The sequence below is a fragment of the Myripristis murdjan genome, chromosome 5 (assembly GCF_902150065.1).
Source record: "Myripristis murdjan chromosome 5, fMyrMur1.1, whole genome shotgun sequence".
Classification (NCBI taxonomy): domain Eukaryota; kingdom Metazoa; phylum Chordata; class Actinopteri; order Holocentriformes; family Holocentridae; genus Myripristis; species Myripristis murdjan.
Genome location: NC_043984.1, coordinates 12,598,291 through 12,624,965, shown reverse-complemented (window position 1 = coordinate 12,624,965; position 26,675 = coordinate 12,598,291). Strand labels below are relative to the sequence as shown.

At 40.5% G+C, this 26,675-nt stretch overlaps 1 protein-coding gene across 2 annotated transcripts; it reads left to right on the top strand.

Moving 5' to 3' along the window:
* Window positions 1-4,156: 4,156 nt before the first annotated feature.
* On the top strand, window positions 4,157-24,758 carry st7l (suppression of tumorigenicity 7 like). 2 transcript variants are annotated; one of them, XM_030051695.1, is made up of 15 exons: window positions 4,157-4,328; window positions 4,789-4,871; window positions 5,388-5,547; window positions 5,783-5,837; window positions 6,092-6,207; window positions 6,507-6,585; window positions 8,207-8,295; window positions 8,474-8,574; window positions 10,154-10,268; window positions 10,377-10,449; window positions 11,123-11,225; window positions 19,066-19,216; window positions 20,044-20,136; window positions 20,245-20,384; window positions 22,188-24,758. In XM_030051695.1, exons 1-15 carry the CDS (start codon window positions 4,160-4,162, stop codon window positions 22,281-22,283), a joined length of 1,623 nt encoding a protein of 540 aa, XP_029907555.1. In that variant the 5' UTR covers window positions 4,157-4,159; the 3' UTR covers window positions 22,284-24,758. The 2 variants fall into 2 exon arrangements, with proteins under 2 accessions (XP_029907555.1, XP_029907554.1); XM_030051694.1 differs by having other exon boundaries at window positions 10,154-10,449.
* The last annotated feature ends 1,917 nt before the right edge of the window (window positions 24,759-26,675 follow it).

Sequence of the window (26,675 nt, the reverse complement as noted above, 5' to 3'; positions counted from 1 at the left end):
GGGGATTTCTACATTTATACAGCAGATTCATAAAAGTCCCGGTGAGTTTTTTTTTTTTTTTTTTTTTTTTTTTTTTTTAATAGATTTTGGCTTCATTTGCAGTTGTTGAATTGTTTCAGCAGATGCAAAACACACTTTGCATAACTTCCATGAGACACTGTAACTCAAAACACAGGCCGGTTTTATTTGAATGTTTACACATGTTACACACATCTAAAGTTTCACTGTTGCACACATTGAGTTATATCAAGAGCACTCCCTATCAATCTGAAAATCAAGACACGCCTCTGGTGTTATGCTTGTTTTCTGTTGTTGTTTTTTGTATGCCTGTTGTTTATGTTTTCAATTTTCTGCATTTTCTTTTTTGGATCTATGCTTTTGTTTACATTGGCTTTATGGTTTTGGAATTTTACCATCTGCTTCCGCAACAGCACAAGGCAAAAGAGCTGAGTTCTTGAGCTTAGCGAGTCTCTGTTTCAATGTAACGATTAGAAATAAAAATGTGTCGTGTGCGGACAAAGAAAATCAGCGAGCAAACGTTAACAAACACGTCCTCTCGCAGCACAACACATAGACAGCTTTATTACAAAGCAGGATTTCCTGAAACTGTACAATTGCAATTTTTAAGTGCATCAAGATTTTCATTACTTTTGCGTTGTTGGCAGTTTTACACTCCTTAACACCTTTTAGAATCTGACACCTTTTCGAGCTGCAGAACTGTGTGTGCACTGGTGTGTGTTGATAATATCTTTTTTTTTTTTTCATCAGAGCTCCTTGCCTTGAACTTTATTGTCACTAAAAATTATTTCCTTGCAGCAGTGGAAAAAAGGGGCCCTTATTGCATGAAGGTAATTGATATGTATTATTCATCTCTGCCTCTTCCATTTATACCTACAGTTGGCTGGAGTTGTATACAATGAAAAAGCCACTGTGCACGGAAAGAGCGAGAGGGTGACGCAGTGCTGCACTCTTATTCTTTTATTTCATGCCGGGGGTTTTCATTCTCATGTTTTTGGTGCCACATAGATGATGATGATGGTGTATATTTATGTTTTAGTTTTTGTGCTAGACAGGTTTCATCCTTTTCACATTCAAAGGGATTTGTTAAATTTCACAATGCAGATTATATTACATTAAATTCAATACTCCTTTTAAAATTAGGACTTTGCAGGGGTCACAATATAAGGATGAATAAGAAGATATTCTGCTGAAACCAGAAGGCACATTCATCAGCAGGGGGATGTCGAGTGTTTTATGTAAAGGATTGCCATTATCTTCCTTGCTGCCATTTGAAGAGGGGAAGGGGGTGTATGCTGTAGGCTGGAACATGACATGCGAATTGCTTTAATCATTATTAGGAGTTTTGAAAGGAAACACTGCAGAGCATGTTCACTCTTCCTCGTGGATTTACAGAGAAAAGGTTGATTAGAGTGTTACTCTGTGATCTCCAAGACTGTCAAGGAGGAAGTCATTTTTCTACAGCACCACTACTTTCAGATGTGGTCAAACGGATTGGTCTCCTGATGCAAAATAGAAGACGAAAAAAAAACACATTTTTTCTGAAAATGAAGTGTTTTGAGAGAAATGAGTTGTGGGGGGACAGTCCCTTCTCGGAGACAAGTAATATAAACTCACAGAGAGAGAGAGCAGTGTGGGAGACAAGAACCAGTTTCATAAAGTTTGAAGTTTCCATGCAGGGACCACCGAATGCAGAGCTGGCGAGCTGCCAGTCAGATAGGCTGTGTACATATACTGTGCAATATATGGTATACAAGGCCAACTTCATTTTTAAAATGAAGTGGATACACTACTTCTGCATTGTGCCCAAACCTCTAATCTCATTTGATATTTCATTGTCATCACAAAGACAACTTTACATTTTCATGTGAAGTAAGTAAATAATGAAATTATGCCAATAACCCTGAATTGGTGCTAAATATTGATGAATGCATTGTCTGTATTTTGGTCACAAGAATCCTTATTCCTATACACAGTTCTGTCTAAGAGCAATACGATGAAGAGAAAGCTAGGCGTTTTCAAGCGCAGCATCTTAAGTAATAATGAGAGTGAGAAATGCAGTGCATTTAAGTGAAATCGCTGATTAATTATGTATGATTAGAAGGCTCTTAAAAGCTTTAGAGAGAGAATTAAAAAAGACTACATAAACAGAACATGAAGGCCAGAATGGCTGGGAACATAGCAGACATGAAATTGTAAATGAACCTTAAACATACAGGTGACTGCAGAATGATGAGAGAGATCTCCTCTACCTGACTGGACATTGGCTGACCCTGTGTGTACAGGTCATGTCACACTTTGTGCTAAGGCATTGGACATTGTTTCCAGAACTTGAGTCTGTGTCCCACATCTTTGTATCAGTGTTGCATTTTTTTTTTTTTTTTTTTTTTTTTTTTTTTTTTGATTTCATTGTTTTCCCTCTTAGGAACACACACACACACACACACACACACACACACACACATATATATATATATATATATATATATATATATATATATATATGTGTGTGTGTGTGTGTGTGTGATTGCTTTATTTGCTTTCTCAAAAGGTGCTATTCGATTTTGATGATATGAAGCAGTTTAAGTTGTCCAGCATCAAGAAAACAGATGATAATGCTGTTCGCCCAGTGTATTCTTGAAAGCAACACGCGTGTTTTGTAGGGGTCATTTGGTAATATCATTTGAAGTGAAAATACATTCACACATGCAGACATTCCATCGATTCAAGATATCTTCTGCAGATCTATCTTTCTCGCCTCCCTAGCTTCCCTCTTTCTTCTCTCCCTCCTCTCCCCATCCCTCTTTTTCCTCTCTTCCTCCCCGTCTCTGGCATCATGCATGCTTTCACTTCTGAAGTGATTGTACCTGATTTATATGACAGGCCTTTAACCCTGCGTGTACTTGTCCATCAGCATCAGGCAGAAAACACCCAAGGGCATGTGTGAGCAGGACCAAATCTGGCTCTCTGTCATTCAGTGGCTGTAACCTCCAACTAGAACGCACTCTAACAAATCACATTTATTCTTGCCCTGGTTAGAGTTGTGTGTCAGTCACACAAAGTGGAAAGCAGGATTGTATCCCATATACTTCCTCTTTATCGTGCAACAAAATTGTTGCTTTGTTTGTCTCCTTACAGGATAAAACAGCTACATCTATCAAAGCAAATCATGGAAATAGCAAACAATCTGAATATGCAATGAGTGACAATTTCACCAAACCCACATTGTGTGGAAACAGTTTTCAAAATCTGAAGAGGCCTGCAAAAACAAATCTATTTATTTGTAGAGAAAGAAATGAAATAGAATGCACGTATATGCCTGACAATAGTCATTTCTAACAGAACCTGAGACTAAAGCAAGGCGTGTACTGAGCATTGTCTCCACCTGCAGTCAGTACAGGACTACAGCACCTAAGCGATGTATGTGCGACTAGCGCCACCTACCGGCCATAACACTAATGCAAGATGGAATTTTTTTTTTTTTTTTTGGGGGGGGGGGTCATATGGCTCAGGTGTCGAATGTTTGCAGATAGTCAAACAGCTGAAGACTCACATCTCTATCAAGCTAACAACTTAATCTCAAAGAAGAGAAATCAGCATAAGATCATCCTAAATACATATTTGATAGATAACAAGGTTTCTTAACATGTAAAAACAACATTTTACTTTAGCACAGTCCCCAGTAAATATAACCACATTGCAATCTGAATCATCTTATATCCAACCCTGACTCTATCATAGAAACTGACTTTGAATTCATTCACTTTCAGTGGACTCTATGCTATTCTCTGGCTCTCACCAGGACTTAAAACCTGGATTTTTATTCAGGTATTTATTGTTTGATTTAATATTATACATTTTAAGTATTTCAATTTATTCATTTTTGACACTCTAATGATCATGTTCAATTTACAGTGTGACCGAAGAAAAATACTCGTATACATTTGTCATAATTATTATTATTACTATGAGTAGTAGTAATCGTAGTAGTAGTAGTATCGTTATTTTGATTTATTTATTTATGTATTATTATTATTTTTTTTTTTTTTTCTGTAGTTGCAGGTGTCGGCAACGCGCTAAAAATAAAAGTTGTTTACCGAGCGGTCACGTGACTCCTCTGTTTACAGACATCCGGAAAAACATGGAGGACACCACCGGCAGTAATCCTCAGTCTCTTGGCTTTACAGAGAAGTTAAAATCCTGGCTGTCCTGGTCATGGACTTACATATGCTTCATCTGGTTCGGCATGGTGCTGATCATGATATACGTCCTGTGGAGCCCCTTGAAACTCCAGGAAACGCTTACCTCAGGTGAATAAATGGCACGACTAGCTAGCTGCCGTTAGCCGGCTAACGTTACCTAGCGTTAGCTGGCAGATAGCGGGAGCTAATGTCGAGTTTGACAGTTGCTCGCTTCACTGAGTTTGGCAACAACTGAGGCCAAGAGAGGGCACTTTCCGGCCAAGTTCAAACCAAAACCATGTAAACTCTAGCCAAGGCTGGTCATGATTAAAAGTAGTCCGTTCACTCGCTAACATTACGGCGTGTGTGGTCAGTATTGAGTAGTTGAGTAGTAGTTACTCAAAACAGGACTTCAGGTAACTCTATGATAGCCCAATCACCAGCCTTTATTATCGCATGGCCTCTACACTGCCGTACACATGCCACTGTTACTGATGGAGCCTGTACCTTAACCTGTTACTGTCCGGCTTGTAATGATGACACCGAGAAAGCAACTTTGACCATGGTCTCTGTTTCTTTGTCCTCCCAGCATCTGTGTTCCTGAACACCCTGACCCCCAAATTCTACGTGGCTCTCACTGGAACCTCGTCTCTCATCTCTGGACTCATCCTTGTGAGTGCTCATCCCAGCTGTTTCTCTCATTGTAGAAATAGAAACACAGAAGCCTTTGCAACATAAAGTGAAAAACGAGGACCAAAACCAAATTCAGATAAATGGATCCTAAGTCAGGCTTGAGACTGTTTAGTATAGTGGGATTTAGTGGAGGATCAGTGCCATGTGTCACATACTTTTTTACAACTAGGATTAATGCACAAGTAGCATTGATGCACAAATTCATGTACAATGCAATACTTTTTACAAATTTCTAATGCACATGTTTTTCCATTTCTTATTTTTTTCTGTATTTTATAATGTTGCTCATAATATATTCTTCTCTTGAGAATTTGAGCAACTGCAATTGCCCCAGTTTCCCCTCAGGGAATGCATAAAGTATTTCTGATTGTGATTCAGAGTCTGAAATCCCTGTCCCTGTGTATAACATCATTGTCTAGTAGAAAGTATATGATAGCAATGTGTTGTTAGCCTCTCATGACTGAAGTCAGCAAGGCTTATTCCCGCTTATTCCAGATATTTGAGTGGTGGTATTTTCGTAAGTATGGGACCTCGTTCATCGAGCAAGTGTCGGTGAGCCACCTGCGTCCTCTCCTGGGTGGGGTGGAGAGCAGCTCAACCACAGGTCTGTTCTCATCAGTTAATGGAGAGACAGAACCTAGACCCAGCGTTTCAGGTACACATTTAAAGTAAAATTATTTGCTTAGTCCAGATGCGCACAATAGGCCTGTGTATTTGGAAATAGTGTGAAAATTACAGCATTGTGTAGAAATTATAACATTACAGCATTGTGTAGAACAGACTCAGTTAATCATTATTGTTGATGTTGTGTCATTCTGGCTCATTTGTCCAAATGTAATAATACAAATAATAATTATATAAATATAGTACATCCTTTTTCCTTTTTGTAGAATGTAAGGTCTGGAGGAACCCGCTGAATCTGTTCAGAGGAGCAGAATATAGCAGGTATGTGTGTAAAGTAGATTTATGAATCAGATGCTAAGACAATTAAAATGCACACAGTAGGACTGCAGGACAGATGGTTTTAAGTTTCTTGGTGACTGTATAGACAGATGTAAAGGTGAAATGCATGACAACTTTGCATATTGTTGTAGGTGCAAGGAAATGAGCGTTGTAAGCCTGCGACATCAACCTCATGTGATTTATTGCTTACCTTGGAACTATCAAAAAACATGTTATGTTTACTCTGCACACCACAGGTACACCTGGGTGACTGGAAAAGAGCCGTTAACATACTATGATATGAACTTGTCCGCTCAAGACCACCAGACTTTCTTCACAGGAGACACACAGCAGCTAAGACCAGAGGATGCTGGTGAGTATCAGTGATACACACAAAAGATCCTCAGTTTGGCAAAAAAGTCATGTACTGCCCTACAAAAGAAAACACTGTGATGCCTGGGAGACAATATTTTTTTGTCCTTTATATTTCACAGTTTCAGAAAACTGCAAGCACATTTCTTTGTGAGAGATTTTCCTGGTTCTATGTGGGTGATCACATGGAATTGCATTTCTTTTTTGTTGCTGAACTTTTAACTTGGAATTATTTGATTAAATATCTCAATGCTGAAAGGTTACACCTGTAATAAGGTTGTTTTCGTTGTGTTGTTCCAGTGATGCAGAAGGCCTGGAGGGAGAGAAATCCTCAAGCCAGGATCAGAGCAGCTTACCAGGCCATAGAAATGAACCATGAGTGAGTTCTGTGTCAGTCATTCTACGCTTCCACATTAACACATTAACACAGTATTTCTTGAAGTTGGGGGGATATTCCACCAAGCAGAATTACACAGTTAGACAAGTAAGTGTGGAAAAAATAATTCTGTAGCCTTTTGAGAGTCATTTGAATCTGCACAGCAAAGCTTCAATGCTAGGTTCAGTCATTCATGTTTGCTAATCATAAACATAATTTCAGAGAATATTTTATACCACATCTGGCTAATTTTCTAATGGTGCTTTGTGAAATATTACCAAGGTCTGGCTATGTAAAGGTGACAGCAGATGCTATGTTTACATGTGCACAACAATGGAACTATTGCTAGTATTTTGTTTAAACCAATAGTCTGATTAAGCTATTTACTGTGCATGATCGCATAAACTGTTAACTGACATGTTTAGTTGATTATCCAGAGAGAGTTATGGAATTCAGAGATTCTTTGAGGGTGGTGGTGAAAAGACAAAAATAAAACATATTTCCTGCTCCACCATTATTGTATCATACTAAAATAATTTCAGTGCATATTTGCAGTCTTGCAAACATTCCCACTCATTCTGTCTTGCATTTGCATTTTGCACAAATGCGTAGGGTTTTGAAAATATGCACCACATCCTTCAAGTTAGAGGCTGCAGATGGAGGGCACATGTCCTGCACAAGTCCACTTGTCCCACTGCTTTTCAATGACTAGAAAGATGCACTAATAATAAGAGAGGAAGGCCTTCATGCATCCTATAAGCATATGTGGATAACAGATAAAAAAAAACATCCCTTAAAGCTTTAGGCATTTTTCTGGAAGAGAAAAATGCCAGGAAATGTCAGTGTGAGACTTGAAAAACTTATATAGTATAGTATAGTAGTATAGTAATTGATAATCTGTCCATGTCAAAAATAGATTTTTTCAGCAAATCTCTAAGTCCAGGCAGGACGGACCCAAATTGATCACATACATCCGTGCATTTATAGAGCAGCCAATAGGAACACCCTCTCTCTGAAATGACCAGTGACTGGCTTAAGTCTCCCATCACAGGGTAGATTTTCTAAAGCCTGAATACAAAGACTGGATCAGGTGCAGAAATCTAGTTTTCTCTCAGATCACCTGAATTAGAATATGCTGAAATCTTATTGTTGAATTCTTACCCAACACACACACACACACACACACACACACACACACGCACGCACACACACACACACACACACACACACACACACACACACACACACACACACACACACACACACACACACACACACACACAAACCTGCCTAGCCCAGCTTTAAACCAGTTAGGTACAGTTACCTTCTACTTCCACATAACATGAGATGTGCCCAGCTCAAGTTAGGGAGCATTCCTCATATGTTATTGTGATGATTAAGAGCATAATCGCATTAATGTAATAAGAGAATGCTGTTTACATTAACTCTGCCTCACTCACTTTACCTTAATCACATTATAATCATTTTCTCAGTGTCAATGTTAACATGGCTGTAATGTTGTTGCATACCATATCTTATTGTTTTCCCTTGGAAAATAAGGTTTTGGATGATTGAAAACCTGACCCAGTGTGTATTACGTGTGTGTGCATGTATCTGTGTGCAGATGTGCTGCAGCCTATGTGCTTCTGGCAGAAGAGGAAGCTACAACTATCACAGAGGCTGAGCGTCTCTTCAAACAAGCTTTGAGAATCGGTAAGAATGGACTGAAATATAACAGCTGACCAGTGGTAGACCTTAAGACAAAGTAGTAGGGAAAAAAGCTGAAAAATAGAATATTGCTGCTTATATTTGACTGTTTATAACATTGAAATTGGAAAATTCTCGAGTTTAAAAAGTCTTTGTTATATGTTTCAAATTTTCTCTTCCATAGCTGGAAAAGATATCAACCTACTGGTGTACATTAAACGCCGACTGGCCATGTGTGCACGCAAACTGGGGAGGATTAAAGAAGCAGTGAAAATGATGAGAGATGTGAGTGCCTTAATGTCTAAAACTCAACTGTTAGGTAGTAAATTGTGCTGTGTAAACTTTCTGATGCAAATGCTAATTTTGTCAAATTAGTCAACCATATGAGTGTGAATGGTTTCCTTTCTTTTTGAAGAGACGAGTCCTGGCAGTGTTTCTGTTGCCTCTACATGCACATGAAGACGCAGGCCCTGTTTCCAGTTGGCATTAAAATGTGTCTTGGGTGATCCGATCATAAGTGGACAGTTCTCAGTACATCCGTTCACACCGGGCATTAGAATGTGTCTCCACATGCGTCTCATCTTCCCACTTGTGCACTGCAAAAACGCAAAATCTTACCAAGATTATTTGTCTTATTTCAAGTCAAAAATGTCTTATTTCAAGTCAAAAATGTCTTATTTCTAGTCAAAATATCTCATTACACTTAAAATAAGACATGATCACCTCAGAAGTAAATTGTTTTTAGACAATTTTCACTTGTTTCAAGTGAAAATTCACTTGTTTCAAGTGAAAATTTGCTTGTTTTTGACTTGAAATAAGACAGATAATCTTGGTAAGATTTTGAGTTTTTGCAGTGTGGTTGCATCTCACTTTCCCCCCTCTAAAGTATATGCTGCATATGCAGATAAACACGCATCATTGCGATTTGCCAAGACCAAATGCTTAGGGTTTTGTTTTTTTTTGTTTTGTTTTGTTTTTTTGTGGTCGAGAGAGAAGGAAAGAATTTTATTGTCATGTGCAGTAAAACAGACGGTTTACACCATATAATGAAATTCTTACTTTGTTAGTCTTCCTTCCACACAAAAAATCAAGAAAAATAAAAGAGTAAACATAAAATGGCATTAAACAGGCAACAGGCATTTAACAAAAGGAGAAATTGTTGCTCACTCGAAACTCATTTTAAATCACCGTCAGTCACTTATGATGTATTTCACATCTGTAAATTATTGCAGGCTCGACCCGATCTTGTCAGTTCATTCTCAGATTATTTAATTATTCCTGCAGCTTTGAGATGGTTGGCTTCTCTGCTGCTGGATGATAGCCTAAATCAACCTGAACCTGACTTTGAACTTGAATGTTTGAACGTGCGAACAAAAGTGTCCCAGGCCACCTCCGAATATGGCCTGAGTAATTGTATCTCGAGACACATTGGGTGCTGTTTACACCCATACTTAATGCTGTCCACTTGTGATTGGATGACCAAGGATGGATGTTAATGCCAAGTGAAAACAGGGCCTCAGAGCACATAACAACAGTTAAAGAGTTTTTGAATATGTTAATGAAATCTAGCCAAGTATGGAACATGGACATGGAACTCTTTTAGAGCAAGCCTCATGCATTCAAAACAAAGCGTGTCATGCAGAAGGAAATTTTGGTCTTTTGTGGTTATCAGAAATGCTTTGATGGCCTGCCAAAGACTTAAATAGTGCATTTTGATACATTATCAGCAGTAAATACATTATCTGCAGTAAAAAAAAAAAAGGCAACACAATGATCCTTCTTGCCAAGAGTATGTTAATGGATTTTTTTATATATATAGAATTAGTATTCATTACATCTTTTCTTTATATATATCTCTTGACAGTTAATGAAGGAGTTCCCATTGTTAGGAATGCTAAATATACATGAAAACCTCTTGGAGGCGCTTCTAGAGCTTCAGGCATATGCTGATGTCCAAGCTGTCCTTGCCAAATATGATGGTAAGGCTGCACTGACCAAATATTTATCTTTCCAAAGTCATCATCCTATATTCATACAGGCATTAATCCAATGCCATTCACATTACTCTAATTTCTGTTTCTTCGTAGACATCAGCTTGCCGAAATCAGCCACTATATGCTACACATCTGCACTGTTGAAAGCAAGAGCTGTGTCAGATAAGTATGTTGCGTTGTAGTTGATATTTCTACAAATATCCAGTATATGAGGACTGAAACTTGTGTACTTTTCAGTATTATCTTCAAGTTGAAGTTTGTTTACTTCTATAACCCTTCACTAGCATGTCTTTACTGACTTTACAGAGAATGAGCCCACCTAGATCCAACTAAACAGCAAGCCATTGTAGAACAGAATGATGAAACACAAACACAAAGAAGCAAAAAACAAAAGACACAGGATAAAGTTCTTGCAGCACATAGCAAGACTGTCTGTCCTTCATACCCTCATCTACCCAACATCACCAGCCTCAGACCTTCGGTGCATGCAAGGACAAACGGTCAAGATTGATAGAAAATGGGAAGGGAAAAAAATGGAAGAAACCTTGGGTTAGCCATGTCAAAGAGGGCCCCTACACCTTGATGTGTAATAGATGTCAGGACAGCCAGTCAAATGGTCAGTGATAATGACATAAAAAAAATATGTAAGGCAAGAAAGACATGCAGCAAAGGAAGTTGGCTGTGTTTGGTGTCACTGTCCATGTCCAAAGCTAAGAACAGTGTCAGACCCTCAATTAAATGTTAAGCCTAATACCTGTGTCGTGGATGCCTGCAGCAAAAGCAGGATATAGCATTCTGTGTTAGCATGTATGTCTGCGTGTGTGTGTGTGTTGTCCTAGGTTCTCTCCAGAGGCCGCGTCAAGGCGGGGGCTAAGCACAGCAGAGATGAATGCTGTGGAGGCCATACATAGAGCTGTGGAGTTCAACCCGCATGTGCCAAAGGTTGGTCATTCACTTTCTCAGCCGAGCTGGAAAGGCCAGAGTGCCATGTGTGAAGTAAAGATTAGACCTGACATATTGCGTCTTACCAGCAGGTGTCAGTGTAGATCTTGACCTGTTTCATCACACCTGCAATGCCAGTTTAATTGGTGAGTTGAGATTATAGTCAGGCCCTAAATCCTGGGTTGGATCATATCATCCATTTGTCAGTTCTTTCTGTATATGTACAACAGTGAAGTCACTTTATTTATACAGCACGTTTAAAAACAACAGGAGTTGATTGCAGGTATAGCAGGTATTTAGTTTATAAAGAGAATCCCATTGTCAGGGAACACTACATCTGAGTGGCTTAATCATGTATTTTGGGAACTTGCAGAATTTTCTGAAATATGGTTTTGGAGTCCAAATATATTATGCCCTTGTTTCTGTAGGTATCCTTTTCATTTACTAGTATGTTTTCCTGGATCTCAAAATCACACAAAATTTCTCATTTAGGCCCTAAGAAAAAAAAAAGGTTGAAAAAAGCTGCAGATTTTCCACAGTATTGCATAGTGAAGTGCAATTGTGAGGCTCAGCCAGGGACACATGGAATTACAATTCCAACCTGGATGCTACTCTGTCCCTGCATACATCAGTTCCCACAGGGATTAGTCTAGATAACACACACAAACACACACACACACGCACACACATTCACACACACCTAGCTGCAGCAGAGTTTTGTCTCCATTTAGCCTTTGTAGTGTGGTGGTGTTTCATGTCTTACAGAGGGAATCTGTGTGTGTGTGTGTGTGTGTGTGTGTGTGTGTGTGTGTGTGTGTGTGTGTGTGTGTGTGTGTGTGTGTGTGCGCGTGCGCGTGCGTGCGGGTGCGTGCATGTGTGTGTGCGTGTGTGTGTGCCAGTGTCAGTTCTAGGCAGCAAGGGGGGAAGTCAGCCAACCCTTTGATCCAGCCTTTTGATTTTGAAGTGAGGGCCCTCATCTTCAATGTCTTTCCAACTGTCCCCCACCCCACCTCACCCCCCCTCCCCACCCAGCCCAGGGGCACCTCTTCCCTCTCATCACACACCCACATCCTCTGTGTTACCCTCTCATCTTCCCTTATCCCCTCTCTTACCTTTCCTCATATGTTTTTTTGGTTGAACTTTGAGCCAAGTAGTAACTGAGGAGGACCACAACTGCCAGCTTTGTCAAAATAACTGCTGGGAGCCTGGGTGGATAGTTAAATGAGGAAGTATACAACAAGGCTCTAACTCTTAGGCTACATCATTATGTGGATCGTCTAGATTGATTGGCAAATAGTTCACTTGTGCACTCTTCGGAAAACTGTCTCAAATTTAAATCAACCTTTTGCTGCTGTTATAAGAAGCTTGATTTTGAAGATTAAACTGAATTGTTCACCTACTTTATTTTAATAGATGATTACATAATATTGCCCCATTAATCACATCTGTAGGACTCGTATCTACGGCTGAGCAGCAAAATGGACAAAATCAAATATTACAATATCTTTGACTGAATACCCGTATAACGATATTGGAATGATGTTGTAGGTTACTTTTGCTGCTTTTGTAAGATTTATATATATACATCTGGATATGATGACCAAGCAAGTAAATAATAGAACCGCTAGAACAATCTAGTAAAAATTGCATCCCTTTACTATAATGTAGTAAAGTGATACACATTTATGCCATATCATGATAATTACAATATCCCAAATCCCAGATGATATCTACTCTCTTATCACGATATTGATGTAATTTTGATAAATCATCCAGCCTCAGTTATATCTGTGAATGGGGACATAATAGCAGCTTTCGGATGTTGCTGCTAGAGAAACTAGACCAGATATCACTGGTGTTCAGAGCTGGAGCAAACAGAGCAGCCTTGGCTTGTCTCTGTCTCTACTGATTTCTCAAAATATCTCCCCTTTCTCCAGTTTATGAAAAAAACTGCATCTTTTCCCATTCCTGTTATGCTAACATGCCACATCAGTCTCTCACCAGTGTAGCAAATCTGCTGGACAGGTAGAATAATAGTCCTGTCGAGAGAGTAATCCTACTCTCGCAAATCTTGGTTCAAAATCTTTTGAGTGTGGTTATGGTTAAGGTTAAGGTTAGGTTAAGGGTTAGGGTTAAGGTAAGGGCAGGGTAAAATGCCACTGTGCTGAATCTGACTTTTGCAAAAGCTCTACACAGAAACAGTTGCACATGCACAGACATACACATCTCATTACCACAGCTGTTTCAGTGCTTCGCTTCTCCATCTTCCCATTTTTTCCACCCTCCTCTCTACCTTTACCATAGCAGCTCCCCTCTCTCCCTTATTTTCCTCTTCTTCCCCCTTCCCCCTTTTGTTTTCCTCTCTCATCTTCTTGCCCCGTCTCCCTCCACTCCTCCTCCTCCCTTTTCCTCCATCTGCCTGTCCACTCCAATCAGGTCCATTACCAGCCAGTGGTTAAGAAACTGACAGTCTTGCAGATGCTTGCATGGATGATCAAGTGTGCTGGCCACCTGAATCTGCTTTATATTTACATTTACTACTAGTTTGGTCCATAGTCATTTATTTTAAAGCATTCAAGGCCACCCAGCCTCATCTAGCTTGCTCATTTACTCCATTTGCAGAGGCAGTTTCTCATCTCACTCCATTGTCACTCACATTCACTCATCTAGATAGCCTCTCAGGATCCAGAGGCCAGACCTTTGCTTGGTTTTGGTCTGAAATTGGCTTTTTGGTTTGTAAATTGAGACAAAGTAGCAGCCTTGGGTTGGTTGTGAGTTGAGATGGATGAGGTTTGTCCTAGACAACATACTGGGTTTGTTATAGGAATGGTGCCTTAGTTTGAATATGGCTCATCCCAGCCTGCTTTGGTACAAATTTTGTTTGGTTTCTTCCACTTTTCACTCCTTTGGTAAAGGTGGTTGTACCTGTGTTTACTGGTTGTGTATGAAATTGTTTATCTTGTTTGTGTTTTTATTCTCCACACCTGTACATCTCTATGGTATTCCAGTGTGTGAGTGTGTGTCATACCTACAAAGAACAACTACAAGGCTAATATCATTGTTGCTTGCGTGTTACATTGTGCGAGGCTAAATGCCGCAGATTAGAATCAGAAGGTAGCTTATGAGTTATGCTCTGGGTTTATGACTGCCCAGGGATAAAGGGGAAACACATGAAACTCAATCCCTTCATCAAAGAGGCGACAGGGAGCGGAGAAGCAGAGGGAGGGAGGAGAGGGGGGAGAGAGGGCAGCACGAAGGACTGAGGTGTCACCAGGTCTAATGCCATAGCATGCCAGGAAGGACAGCTGAGTGTCCAGTCTCTCTGAATGGTTAGTCTTACTACACAAAGCACTCAGACCTTAATGGATGTGATATGGTCACTCATTATCAACAATTTACTTAAATGAAACTCGTGTTGAAATATTTGTAATGCAGGAATTTATTAATAGCCCAGCTATAATCCAAAAGAGGAATTGTTCTGAAATAGTTTCACCACAAATCAGCATCATATATAAATGTCACTGCATTTTCTGCTTTGTATCAGTGTTGGCTAGACTGGTTGGTTTGGAAGATTTCACTTCAAATGAAATGCATACAGACCTACCCAGCATGCACAATTTGTGCACTGTGTCCTCTTATCTTGAAGTGTTTTAGGATGGTGTTGTTTTACAGATATATATATACACTTTTGGGAGAAAGGGCTTAAATGATATGTAGGCACTAAAATGTTCCTCTAGTCACCCTCCTCTCTCAGAAACGCTGCTTTTACAGCAGTTGTATGGGACTGAAGAGCAGCTGTGAGCAGTGGGTCTGTTTTCTCTGTGAGGGGTGGGCTGGCTGGTTGCCCTTCATTGGTGCTGGGGGAGAAAATGATGGTGAAAGGCTTGGGCTGAGAAGAAAGGAGACAGGAGGGTTAGGAGGGTGAAGAGGGAGAGTCAGATATCCTGGCTAGAGCAAAGAGAGCTGATATGGGTTAGGTCAGACAGGATATAAGTGAGAAGGGCAAGAGAAACAGCCAAGAGAAAACATTATAGGTGAATGGGGACCACTTGTCTGTCTGAGCTTATCATTATGAATGAGCAGAAATTAAAGTTTTCAGTTACCACAACTGATTTCAGTTATTGTGAAGCCATAGAGGGCATTCTTGAGATTGTTTTCCTACTTTAATCGCTGTGAGATAAAGGGAAAGGAGTGAGAACAGACTGGGTTAATTGATCTCACTGGCTGGTACATGACTGCACAGGTAGTTATAAGGGTAAGAGCGGGGGAAACAGGTATGATGCAGTGGAGAGAAAGAGACAAGATTGTATAGAATAGCAGGATCGTTGGCGAGCAGAAGGTTAGAGGGGTTTGTCTTGACCACAATAGAAAATAAATGGGTGAGCTAGCTGGCTGTCTAGTGGGATGTTGTCATGGAGGGCAAGCCCAGAGGTCTAGGGACATGGGTGGGAGGGAAGTACAGGCTGGTTGTGTAGCAAGCTGAGAAACCATGGAGGAGAGGTGGGGTTAAGCATGGGAAAGAGACAAGGATGAGTGAGGTGGGATGGCCTGGACAGCCTGCTTGGCTGACTGGCTGTGATCATGGGGCGAGAGTGGAGACAGAGGATAAGGTTGAGGGGAGATGGGTGAAGCAACATGGGCTGGCTGGCTGGCTGGCTGACTGGCTGGCTGACTGGCTGACTGGCCGGCTGAGCCTGTGACCATGGAAGGGATTAGACAGGATTAGCTGTGGGGTAACCTTCCCAAAGTGTCAGTCTGAGATCCAGAGCACTGTGAAGCTGGCCGCCTGGGAATCCAGCCCCGGGGGGCCCCAGCCCCACACACTGGATTAGTTTAACACAGACCCCTGCCACACTGGACACTGCAGACATATATTACATAGAGTGAGCATATTCACTTAAGTCAGTGTATACTTTGCACTCGTTTACCAATGGCCATAGCCAGATGTTAATTAACAAATAAATTATGCAGAATGGCAGTGCACAATATGCTTCTTCCAAATGTTTGTATTTCCCTGACCATGCTTCCCACTTATTTCAGAGGGCATACCCTTTCTAGAGACTATAATTCTGTGATGTGGGCCTATGTCAGCACAGTGGAACGACTGACTGACTGGGCCAAACTTAACAGTCGGGAGAAGGGAGGGGGTGAGTGGGCGATGTTACACATACATGGAATGAATGTACTGTACTGTAACAATAACACACGGAGAGCTTTTGGAAAGCTTTTCCCTCCCACCTTGAACAATTGCAAAACTGGGCTCTCAACAAATACCTCACATGAGGAAAATATGTTTTCAGTCTGCTGGGAGTTATCAAGTGGGAATTGCACAAGAGGCCATCATAGATGAAGTGCTGACTTAGAAACACTGAGTAAAAGTGAATGAAATCATTAAGTAATGTGACATACACTTGAACTGACACTTGGCCTCCTCCAGGGAGGTTAGTAGACAACAACAAGAACAGCAACTCTGAAGCTGGTAGGGATTCAGTTGGGCAGATGCTCGCAGACACAAACCTGGGTCCAAGCAGGCGCACTGCTGAGATCCGGCACACTCTAGTGGAGAGCTGACATTGACTTCCAGTTGGAGACCACATACATAAAGAGGATCTTCACCAATTCTCATGCTTCCATTTGGTGAACTGCACATGCCAGATGGTTTCACAGACTGGATACACCATGCTCTTACTCATCCCAACCAAATGTAAAAAAAATAGGAAACGGTGCGCACTGGTGACACACCAGTAAAGAGCGCGTACCATGTACCAGGGCTTAGTCCCTATCGCAGCGACCAGGCTTCAAATCCAACCTCAGGTCTTTTGCTGCATGTCATCCCCTCTCTCTCCCCTGCCTTTCCTGTCTATCTGCACTAAAAAAAAAAAAAAAAAGGAAACAGATTGTAGTTTCACACCCCCAACAAAGGGTCAGCATCTGATTTTATTCCTTTATAGACCTAGGCCAGTAAAAACAATAGGCAAAAAAGCAAATCAACACTGGTTAAAAATAGTGTTACTATGGTCCAAATTTAAAAGCTCTATCCACATTTTCAGTACCAGCCCACTAAAATGCATTTCAATCACCTCCGGGTCAGGTTGTAAAAGTCATGAAAAGATGACTTTGTGCCTTCTGTCTGGTAGTAGTCTTCTCCCAGCTCCTGGGACATTTATTGGAACTTTTAAACTGTGGACTGTGGTAATTGATTTTAAAGTGTTTGTTTTATATTCAAGCATAAAATCAGATTTTTATGCCCTATTCCTTCCTTGTTAGTGTGTACTCAATGTAATTGTGTTTTATGTAAATCGGAGTGGCTCCAAATGGCACAGCAGATCAGCTCTGTAATCTTCTCACATTACATTATTCTTGGGGCAGATTCTCAGCTTGCTTTGACCTTCAGCTGGGATCACCCCCTCAATTATCTGAGGTTGAATTTGGCACTAAGAAAACCCTGGTGTGTCATTGCCTGAGGAATTGTGGGTCCCTGACAAGAGGTGATACAGGGCGCCATTATGATGTATCTACTATTGTACAGCATCATCTTGCCAATATGAAGGGTTCCCCTTTGTTTGGAACCCCATGACACTATTTGTGAGGCGGCACAGCGGTATAATTGTTTCCTGTGGGTGACCCTCAGCAGCACTCCCAGTGTTGGACCCAGGTACTCGGGTTGAAGGGTTGTCCCTCTACTCATTATACCTCACTGCTGCCTCAATATCCAGTTGTCTCAAAGTTTTACTCAAACTGCTAAGAAACTGAATTTATCATAGTAATGAAAATTTTAATAGATTTTAATACTTCCTGTTGCTCAGTGCATCTCTCTGTTTTCCTTCGATCCTCGCATGCTTTTCTTTGTCTAGATTTGATTATCAGAGCACTGTCTGGTCTTCAACAGTGCGTAACAGCTTTGAATCCAACAGCCTATGTCCCTTTTTCCATTTTCACTTTCAGTCTGATTGTAGTATTGAGTAAGAGTATTGAGCATGTTGTTTTCCGTCTTTGAAAAACTCAGTAATTCTTGTATACTACAAGTAGACGGTGACATGTTCCAGTGCACCATTAAGTGTCAAGACTGAAAGATAGTCACAGATAGAATAGAACAGAATAGTGTCTGGCTTCTCCTGATGAAAATTAGTCTTGCACTTACAAAGAGCTCGAACTCAAAGTACAAACAGTGCTCATTCATTACATCCATTACACAACTAAACAGAGGAATCCAAATGTGGGTCCATTATGCTCATTAAAACATCTCATTGCACTGGTTAAAGTAAACACCAAAAACTGTTTGAATCTCAGTCTCTGTGGACATTCTTGGCAAAATGTACCTGCAGTTATCTGAATATGCTGTTACTTTAAAATATTCAATAGTGACCGGGAGTCAGATTACAAAGCAGAGTGTGTGGTATGTGCCTCAGTGCTCTGGGTTCTGGACAGCAGGGTAGAGTAGTGTGTATGGGTTCAGGTTCAGGTTCCTACACTGGAAGCAGTTGCTTTGCTGAAGTGTCATTGGTCAAGACTTAATGTGTACTGACTCCGGGCTTTGGGTTTCTGACCATCTATTGGGGATTTAAGGAGATTGAAGAGCATTTCCCTATTGGGGTTCATAAAATATCATATTGTCTAATTTAACGTTTATTTAAGCTTCCAAAACACAATGACAGAAAGCTTGAGGGCAAGCAGAGTATCCACAAATATCCAGACATTAGTGTACTCTTGTTAAAGAAATAGTCAAACAGCAGACTTGTTGAAATCATTTTGGAATACAGCTGTTCCGGACAGCGGTGCTATGCTTTGCCGTATTGAATGTGTACCAACCACAGGTATTTTTTTCCTCTTTTGTGTGCAGTACTTATTAGAGATGAAGAGCCTGATCCTGCCTCCAGAACACATCCTGAAGAGGGGTGACAGCGAGGCGGTGGCATACGCCTTCTTCCACCTACAGCATTGGAAGAGGGCAGAGGGAGCCTTAAACCTTTTACATTGCACCTGGGAGGGCAGTATGTATCATGCTTAATTCAGTATTACACATTAACACACTGGGTATAATGTTTGTTATTTTTCCTGTAAATGACTTGTAAAGGTCGTTCTGGTGTTGCTTTTACACAAACTAAAATCCTACTACTATCCGGCACTTGAGCTTAGCATAAACCATTTAAGTGTTGAATTCTAGACCCTGCAACAGTCCTGGGAAATTATCACCTTTGGCTTCAATCGGCAAATGTGTAAGCAGGCCACCCACTGATTTGCGATCTGTGTAGCCGCAATGATATATAACACGCACTTTATTTTTATCAGGCAAATCTAACCTCTATGTAACTTTAACCTATAAATTCGTAATAAATCACCATCTTTTGGATTGGTGTCAGACTTTGTATTCTTAATATACTTGTACTGATAGACCACTGGGACAGAGCAGTGAAGAAAACGCTACATTTCAGACAGATTGGAAGATTGTGTCACCACTCAATATGGAGATGGAAAGTGTAGTCTGAGGCTCCTGCGGATGTAAATAGTGTCGCCTGCTTTTTTTTTTTTAGCAGTTAGTTACAAGTGGAGAACTCCTATGGTTATCCCAGAATCAGGTATAGCAATTGGACATCACCAAAAACACTTGTGACTTTTTTTTAGAATAGTTGATTCTGGTGTGACATTAGTGCTCACAGGACTCTTACTGTTAGATTTCATAAAAACATTAAAATTATGTTAGTCGAGTGTAACATTTTGCTACTCAGTCTGTTTGATGAAAATTGTGTAGGCTGTGGAACAACTTACTCTGGTCATGATAAAAAATCATTTTTTCCCCTCTGTGCTCCTCTGTCTCCAGCCTTCCGGATAATTCCCTACCCCCTGGAGAAGGGTCACCTGTTTTACCCCTACCCAGGATGCACAGAAACAGCAGACAGGGAACTACTGCCCTGTGAGTGGAGGAAGTACCCTAAACCTGCATGCTGTTTGTCAGTATGATTGTTGTGATTAATCATGCTCTCTGCTCATGCTCGCCGTTTCTGTCTCTTGTGTCCTCTAGCGTTCCACGAGGTGTCTGTGTACCCAAAGAAAGAGCTTCCCTTTTTCATCCTCTTCACAGCAGGCCTTTGCTCCTTCACTGCCATGCTGGCCATGCTCACACATCAGTTCCCAGAGCTCATGGGTGTCTTTGCCAAAGCAGTAAGTACTGCAACTACGCATCTCTATTTCCAGCCCATTTTATCATTAAAAGTTGCTGTTTTGTTTGGTAGGATATCTAATTCAAGAATGTCCACGTTTTTATCATGACTGTAAATTAGCTTAGACTGAAATTTAGGTTGGAGGAGAGATTAGCTTGGCTCAAAACAGCTATCTGTGTTTTAAATGAATGTTGTTACTCCAGTGTTAACCTGAACCTTTTAACCCTGGTGGTAATTGCTGCGTTCCATCACTGTCAGCAACACTGGAGGCTCATGGGAGTTGTAGGCCTTTAAATACACTATTTCAAGCTATCAGTAAAATCAGTTGAACAATGCTAACATATCGCCATGTCAGACACTAAAGTGTGGCATATAGCTTTGATGCACTATAAGCCACAAGTGAGTACATCATTTCCCGTTACTGTTTATTCATAAAGTAAGTGTGTGTTCTGTCTGTTTTTATCCTGTTTGGCTAGCTTCTTTGTTTGGCTAATCCTTTGTTTATGGTCACCCTGTTTATTGGGGTCTGCTTTTACACAGCCGTGTAGCCTTGTAGCAAAAACAAGACCACAGAGAACATCTAGTGCTCATCCTTTTGTTATGGGAAAGGATGTGTGCAGATAGGGTTTTTACAGCAGGCCAGGCGAGCCTGGTTTGTGTAATGCTCAGATAGTGCATGAAAACCATTGAGGGAGGAACACAGAGGCCCTCACTGCCTTCTGAGGAAAAACAGAGATTCGTCTGAATCTGCCACTCTTGGAAGCCAGGCAAGCCAGGACAGTGATGGTGGTGGTGGCAGGAGGTTTCTTTTCCTTTTATTTATCAGCACCAGACATGGATAGTGTATATGTTTCACTTATTTAATGGGATTATAGGAGTGCTTGATTTCCACTTGTCTGGCTAGACTAATGATATTCCCACTTATGAGACTGTTAAAGTGTCAGATGTATCAAGCACACCTCAAGTACTTGAAAAAATAAACCATGTTGTTATGTTTGGGTCTGGCTGCTTCTGTTAGTTAAGCCTAGGCTAAGGGCAAAGCTATTCACCCATTTGTGTTGCTTGAATTGAAAAATCTATTTTGTAAAGTATTTTTATTGACCCAGATACCCAAGACTGTGTTTTATTTGAGCTTGTGATTTGTGTAGCCTCAGGAGTTACATGCACTGTCACATAAACAGCTAATTGAAAAGACGACTGATGCCGTGTACATGTGTATCAGTGACAGCCAAAAGGCACACATCCTTGACATTTTGATTTTAATTTTCCCCCTTGTCCCTATTTAATGATAATGTAAATCAGCACAGCAGTGTTCAGTTTTTTGTCCTACACGTATATTTCATACTGTATAGGAGTCATCTGTTATGATTATTGTTAGTTTTGAGATGCGTTGATGTTAATGAATGTATGAGATTTGTAAATATTAGCTGGTTAACATGCAGTTGTAAGTGCTGATGAGCTGGAGGAGAGCTGAGTCATAAGTACAGGGTTGTTGTGCTTCTCCGTATTTACAGCATTGAGCTTGCAAACAAGACATGAAGGAGGGGATTTTGTTGTATTGACTAAGCTAAAGTAGACATGAGTGCTGTTCATTTTGAATTATAATTTCTGAGAATGAAAAAATGTTTTAGCTTAAGCTGCGTGCATGAAGATGCAAGCTCCATAGCACTGTTAGAATTAAATAACTGAATGGGCATAAGTACATAGGTTTATTTGAATGTTTTGCTAAAGGATTATCTAAGAGTGGGAAGAAATATTTACTGACATTTAACTGAAGACTCGTTTTGCTTTTGCTCCCTCTCAGTTCTTCAGCACACTCTTTGCACCCCTGGGTTTCTTCGCAGACAAGATGGAAAGCTTCATGCCGTCCAGTTTTTGGCACCAGCTGACTCGAATCTGACCCCATCTCTCTCTCTCACACGCACTCACAGTCACACTCATGCTCACACACACACACACACACACACACACACACACACACACACACACACACACACATACATACCAATACCGCTCCAAACCCACAGACAAAAAGTGTTTGCTCTCCTGTCTTCAGTATTACTGTCCACTTGCTGCATTGTTACTGATTATGTTGGCTGAGGTTGTATCAACACAGAAATACCACTCTTAAGATGCTCTCCCACACTGCTCCAGCAGCCAGTTTCTTTTCCAAGAATACATTTAGTGAATACCATTTGCAAGGATTTCACAGGGTCATTCATTTGTCTTTATGTTAACACTGGGTAACAGTGGTAAATTTGACCTGTCCCACCAAGCCTGGCAATGAATTGTGTCATTTTGGCAAAAATCACATGATGAATTTGTAAAAACACCTGTACTGATTCTCAGATGAATAATCCTCAGCAGGGTGTTACTGACACAAAGCAATAGATATTTACAGGGGAGGCGTGAGAAATAAGTATGTGAATCAGAAAGATCTCGTAGAGTTTATATGGGACGGAAATCTGTGTCGTATATGAACCCTCTGTGCCCCATAGTCATCCAGCGAGGCAGATTTAAAAGTTTGTGAGACCTCCTAAAAACAGAGCTGTGATTTACAGCCTTGGAGTGCCTGCAGTGTATACAACGCCTCTGTGGTTCAACAGTTGTTGCCATGGTATGACACTTCAGCGCTATATCACTGGGGCAACCCCCACCCCCATCTTTGACACAACATGGACATGGAAATGGGATCATCACTGGCCTCTCATGGCATGGCTCATCTCATCTCAGCCAATTACACAACAAAATGCTGCAGCTCAATACAGTAGTCTGCTGCTGACTGTGGCAGACATACTCAGAATCACACAGCGCAGTTGCCATAAAGAATGGCTGGCCTACTTAACATCACAGTAATTCTCAGTATGGTTCTTCAGTCAGGGAATGTTGGCCAATACTAGCAGACACATGCATTTAGCGCATTTGTTAAATCCCAAATCACTGCTGGTGAATATGCTGAATAGCAATTGGAGAAGGAAAGCAAAATGAACAGACATACAGGCACAGTGTACATAGTAAGAAGAGACATACTTTACACAGTATGTATAAAATCTCTTTCACTTGGTACCCTATATCTGTCTTCATTTTGCCAGGTGTAAACATATATACATTATTCTGATGCTGTTGTAACAGGCTGGAATTTAACCACTGTTTCCTGTGTGAAATGTTTGCTCACATCTGTCACATGACGCTGAATGTGGAAACATAGCATGAGGACTTTGTGGCAACTGACATTGTAATAGCTGACTGATAATGTAAGAACTTGTCAAAAGCGGAATGCAAGTAGTGAGAGAATGGAGCTTGGAAATGTAATCGGTCATCAAAATTCACAGGAATCTTCCTTGGGGAAGCATGAATGCAGGTGATTAATGAGATTTAGTGATGTGTACAAAGGTGACATTCTGCCATGAGGGTACCATTACAGGAACGGTCAGAAGGTCACCAAACATGACGAGGTTCATGCTCTGGGGAGCATGGATGCCCTCACCAAATTTCACCAAAAAATAGTACTGTTTTTTCCTCAGCCAGTAAAATGAAGTGGTATCTTAGTACTCAGCCATACTCCGGTATTTTGCGAATGTGCTACTTTTATCCTAAGTATACAAAAGGGACCTTTTACACATTTTGACAAGTTATTACATGACTGGTCAGACACATTATCAGTGGCTTAAGACCTAGTCCTAGAGTTTATGCCTCAGGAGGTTAATGATACTCTGACAGCTCCCCATTCCACATGTGTAACTGTTGTTAATAAAGTGCCTTTTGTGTCACATTAGCTAAACACACAGATTTGGCATTGTAACTGTTAATGATGTCAAGTTTAGTGGCAATATTGCTCAACTTTGATGTATTAGAATTGGTAATTAATAGTTGCTTTCAAAAACTCTGTGATTTTCAACTGAATTATTCACTGTCCAATGATTGTCCATTGTTGACTAGCATTACTATACATACCAGCCAAAAAAAGCAAAGACTAATTTGGTGTATAAGTATCCAGTCAACAGTAAAAAAAGTAGAAAGGGCTGACTGGTTATGTTGTAATGACACCTAGTGTATGTGTTAATAATGGTGCAAATTTGGATTGTCTTACTAACAGTTACCCAGACTTACGGTATTTGAATCTAAGCCACACACTTGCTGCTTGTTTAGCACTTTCACTCCATTCTCTGGCCTGTGATAATTGATTGTTAAAATTCTTGACACCCAAAATGTCTCACTCCTCATGTTTTTATGCAGCCTAAAAAGTAGGACTGCTGTACTGTAGTGTACTGCTGTAAAATGTTGAAGACAGGAGAGCATTTGACCCACTGTAACTACCATTGGATGAGTTTGATAGCAAAACTCAAAAATAAATTGTTATTTCAGTGTAATTTCACTGCATCTGCTTGAAGTTTTTGTTGTCTGGATGTCCTTGGTTTTGTTGTTTTAGAGATTCTGCATAATAATGTATGGATATTGACCACTGAGGTGCAGCAGGAACATCAGGAACAAATTCTTGAATAACAATTCTTCCAAACACAATTTTTTCTGCCTTCAGTTGCATAGAGTTGGACATAATAGTTTGAGTAAAATGTTTTTTTATCTGATTAAAAACTCAAACAATACAGTTATTTGCTCAATTGTGCAGAATGTTTCCTGTCATTCTGGTAGAGAGGGATACATTCAAATATTTTGCTTTCGAAGGAGGAAGCAATCTCCCTTCATCTTTAAAATCTCTCCTCATGTGAGACTTAATCGATGCCATAGAGAAATTCTGGTTTTGCTTGCCCCCCTGCACAGCTCAGCTTGCTGACACAGAGGTTTTTAAACCCAGGTCCTCCAGTTGAAGGACGTTCTTCCCGCTCACTGTGTCAGTCTGCTGTCCCTATAAAGCGTAAAGAGCCTTCGTGCCCATTGTTATGAGTAGACCAATCTGCCCCCACCAGCAGATACTTTTACACAGCATGTTCCCATTAAACCTTTGGTGCCTTAATTATAATTGATATACTTGATGCTTAAGTGGCGAGCAGCAGAAATGAAAATCACTCGTTGAGGAATGTTGATGTGAGCTCAAGTGTTTGCTCTCAGAGCTTGAGCACAGCTTCATGCTGCTTTTGGAAATTTGACTAGCTCACTGACCTCCATGCTAATGGCTTTAGAGTGCCGTATAACAAAGGCTAATACAGCATGCAGTAGAAGATAGAGTACAAGATAGACAATAGAACCCCAAATATAGGAACAAGGCATTACACAGCCTGTATTTTATCTTATGTTCTTCACTGTAAGCCACCATAAAGAGACAGGAGACATTTATGACAGGCGAATGTACAGTTGTGCTTGAGTAGAAAACTGCAGGAGTGGAAGACGGGTATAAGCTTCTGTGGGAAGGCGGCCCAGATACCAAATGATGCAGTCTATCCTGTCCCTTCCATGTTCAACCTCTGTCTGCAAACACCAGATCACGGCTGTGTCACATCATGCATGCACATGCCGAAGACTCCAGTGGAGTGATGCATTCTTGACAGTTGATAAGGGTTTTTTATGTGCAAATCCCCTGCCGCCAGCCCAGTAATCTCACCCGAGCAACGAGCGTGCTTGATAGACTATGATCTCCCTCGCCTGGGAGCCCTGCCAAGCATGTCCCTGAAGGTCACATATATGTATGTTACACAAAAGTCTCCTTTAAATCTGCCTCAGGGACCCAAAGAACACTGGTAGGTGCTGCTCACTGCTTTCTAAAGGATGCAAATACGAACCTGGAAGGCCTCATTCAACACCAGTTCAATTCTGAGAGTCTGCCGTGTGAGCCACGTGGTAGCTTGGTATGTGCCTGAATATGGGGGGATTATGACTTTATAAAACATTTCATTCCTTGCACTGCAAAAACTCAAAATCTTACCAAGATTATTTGTCTTATTTCAAGTCAAAAATGTCTTATTTCAAGTCAAAAATGTCTTATTTCTAGTCAAAATATCTCATTACACTTAAAATAAGACATGATCACCTCAGAAGTAACTTGTTTTTAGACAATTGTCTCTTGTTTCAAGTGAAAATTTGTGAATTTCAAGTGAATTTTCACTTGAAACAAGTGAAAATTGTCTAAAAACAAGTTACTTCTGAGGTGATCATGTCTTATTTTAAGTGTAATGAGATATTTTGACTAGGAATAAGACATTTTTGACTTGAAATAAGACAAATAATCTTGGTAAGATTTTGCGTTTTTGCAGTGTGTCAGGTTTAACCCACATACGTTTATTGATGATGACCCAGTGAGCTAATTATCAGCTGACAGGCAGCAGCTTGGACTGAAGTA

Coding starts and splice junctions, on each gene's coding strand:
- st7l (XM_030051694.1), top strand. CDS start 4,160: ATGGAGGACACCACCGGCAGTAATCCTCAGTCTCTTGGCTTTACAGAG. Junction 4,872..5,387: donor TCATCTCTGGACTCATCCTT/GTGAGTGCTCAT, acceptor CGCTTATTCCAG/ATATTTGAGTGGTGGTATTT. Junction 8,575..10,153: donor CAGTGAAAATGATGAGAGAT/GTGAGTGCCTTA, acceptor ATCTCTTGACAG/TTAATGAAGGAGTTCCCATT.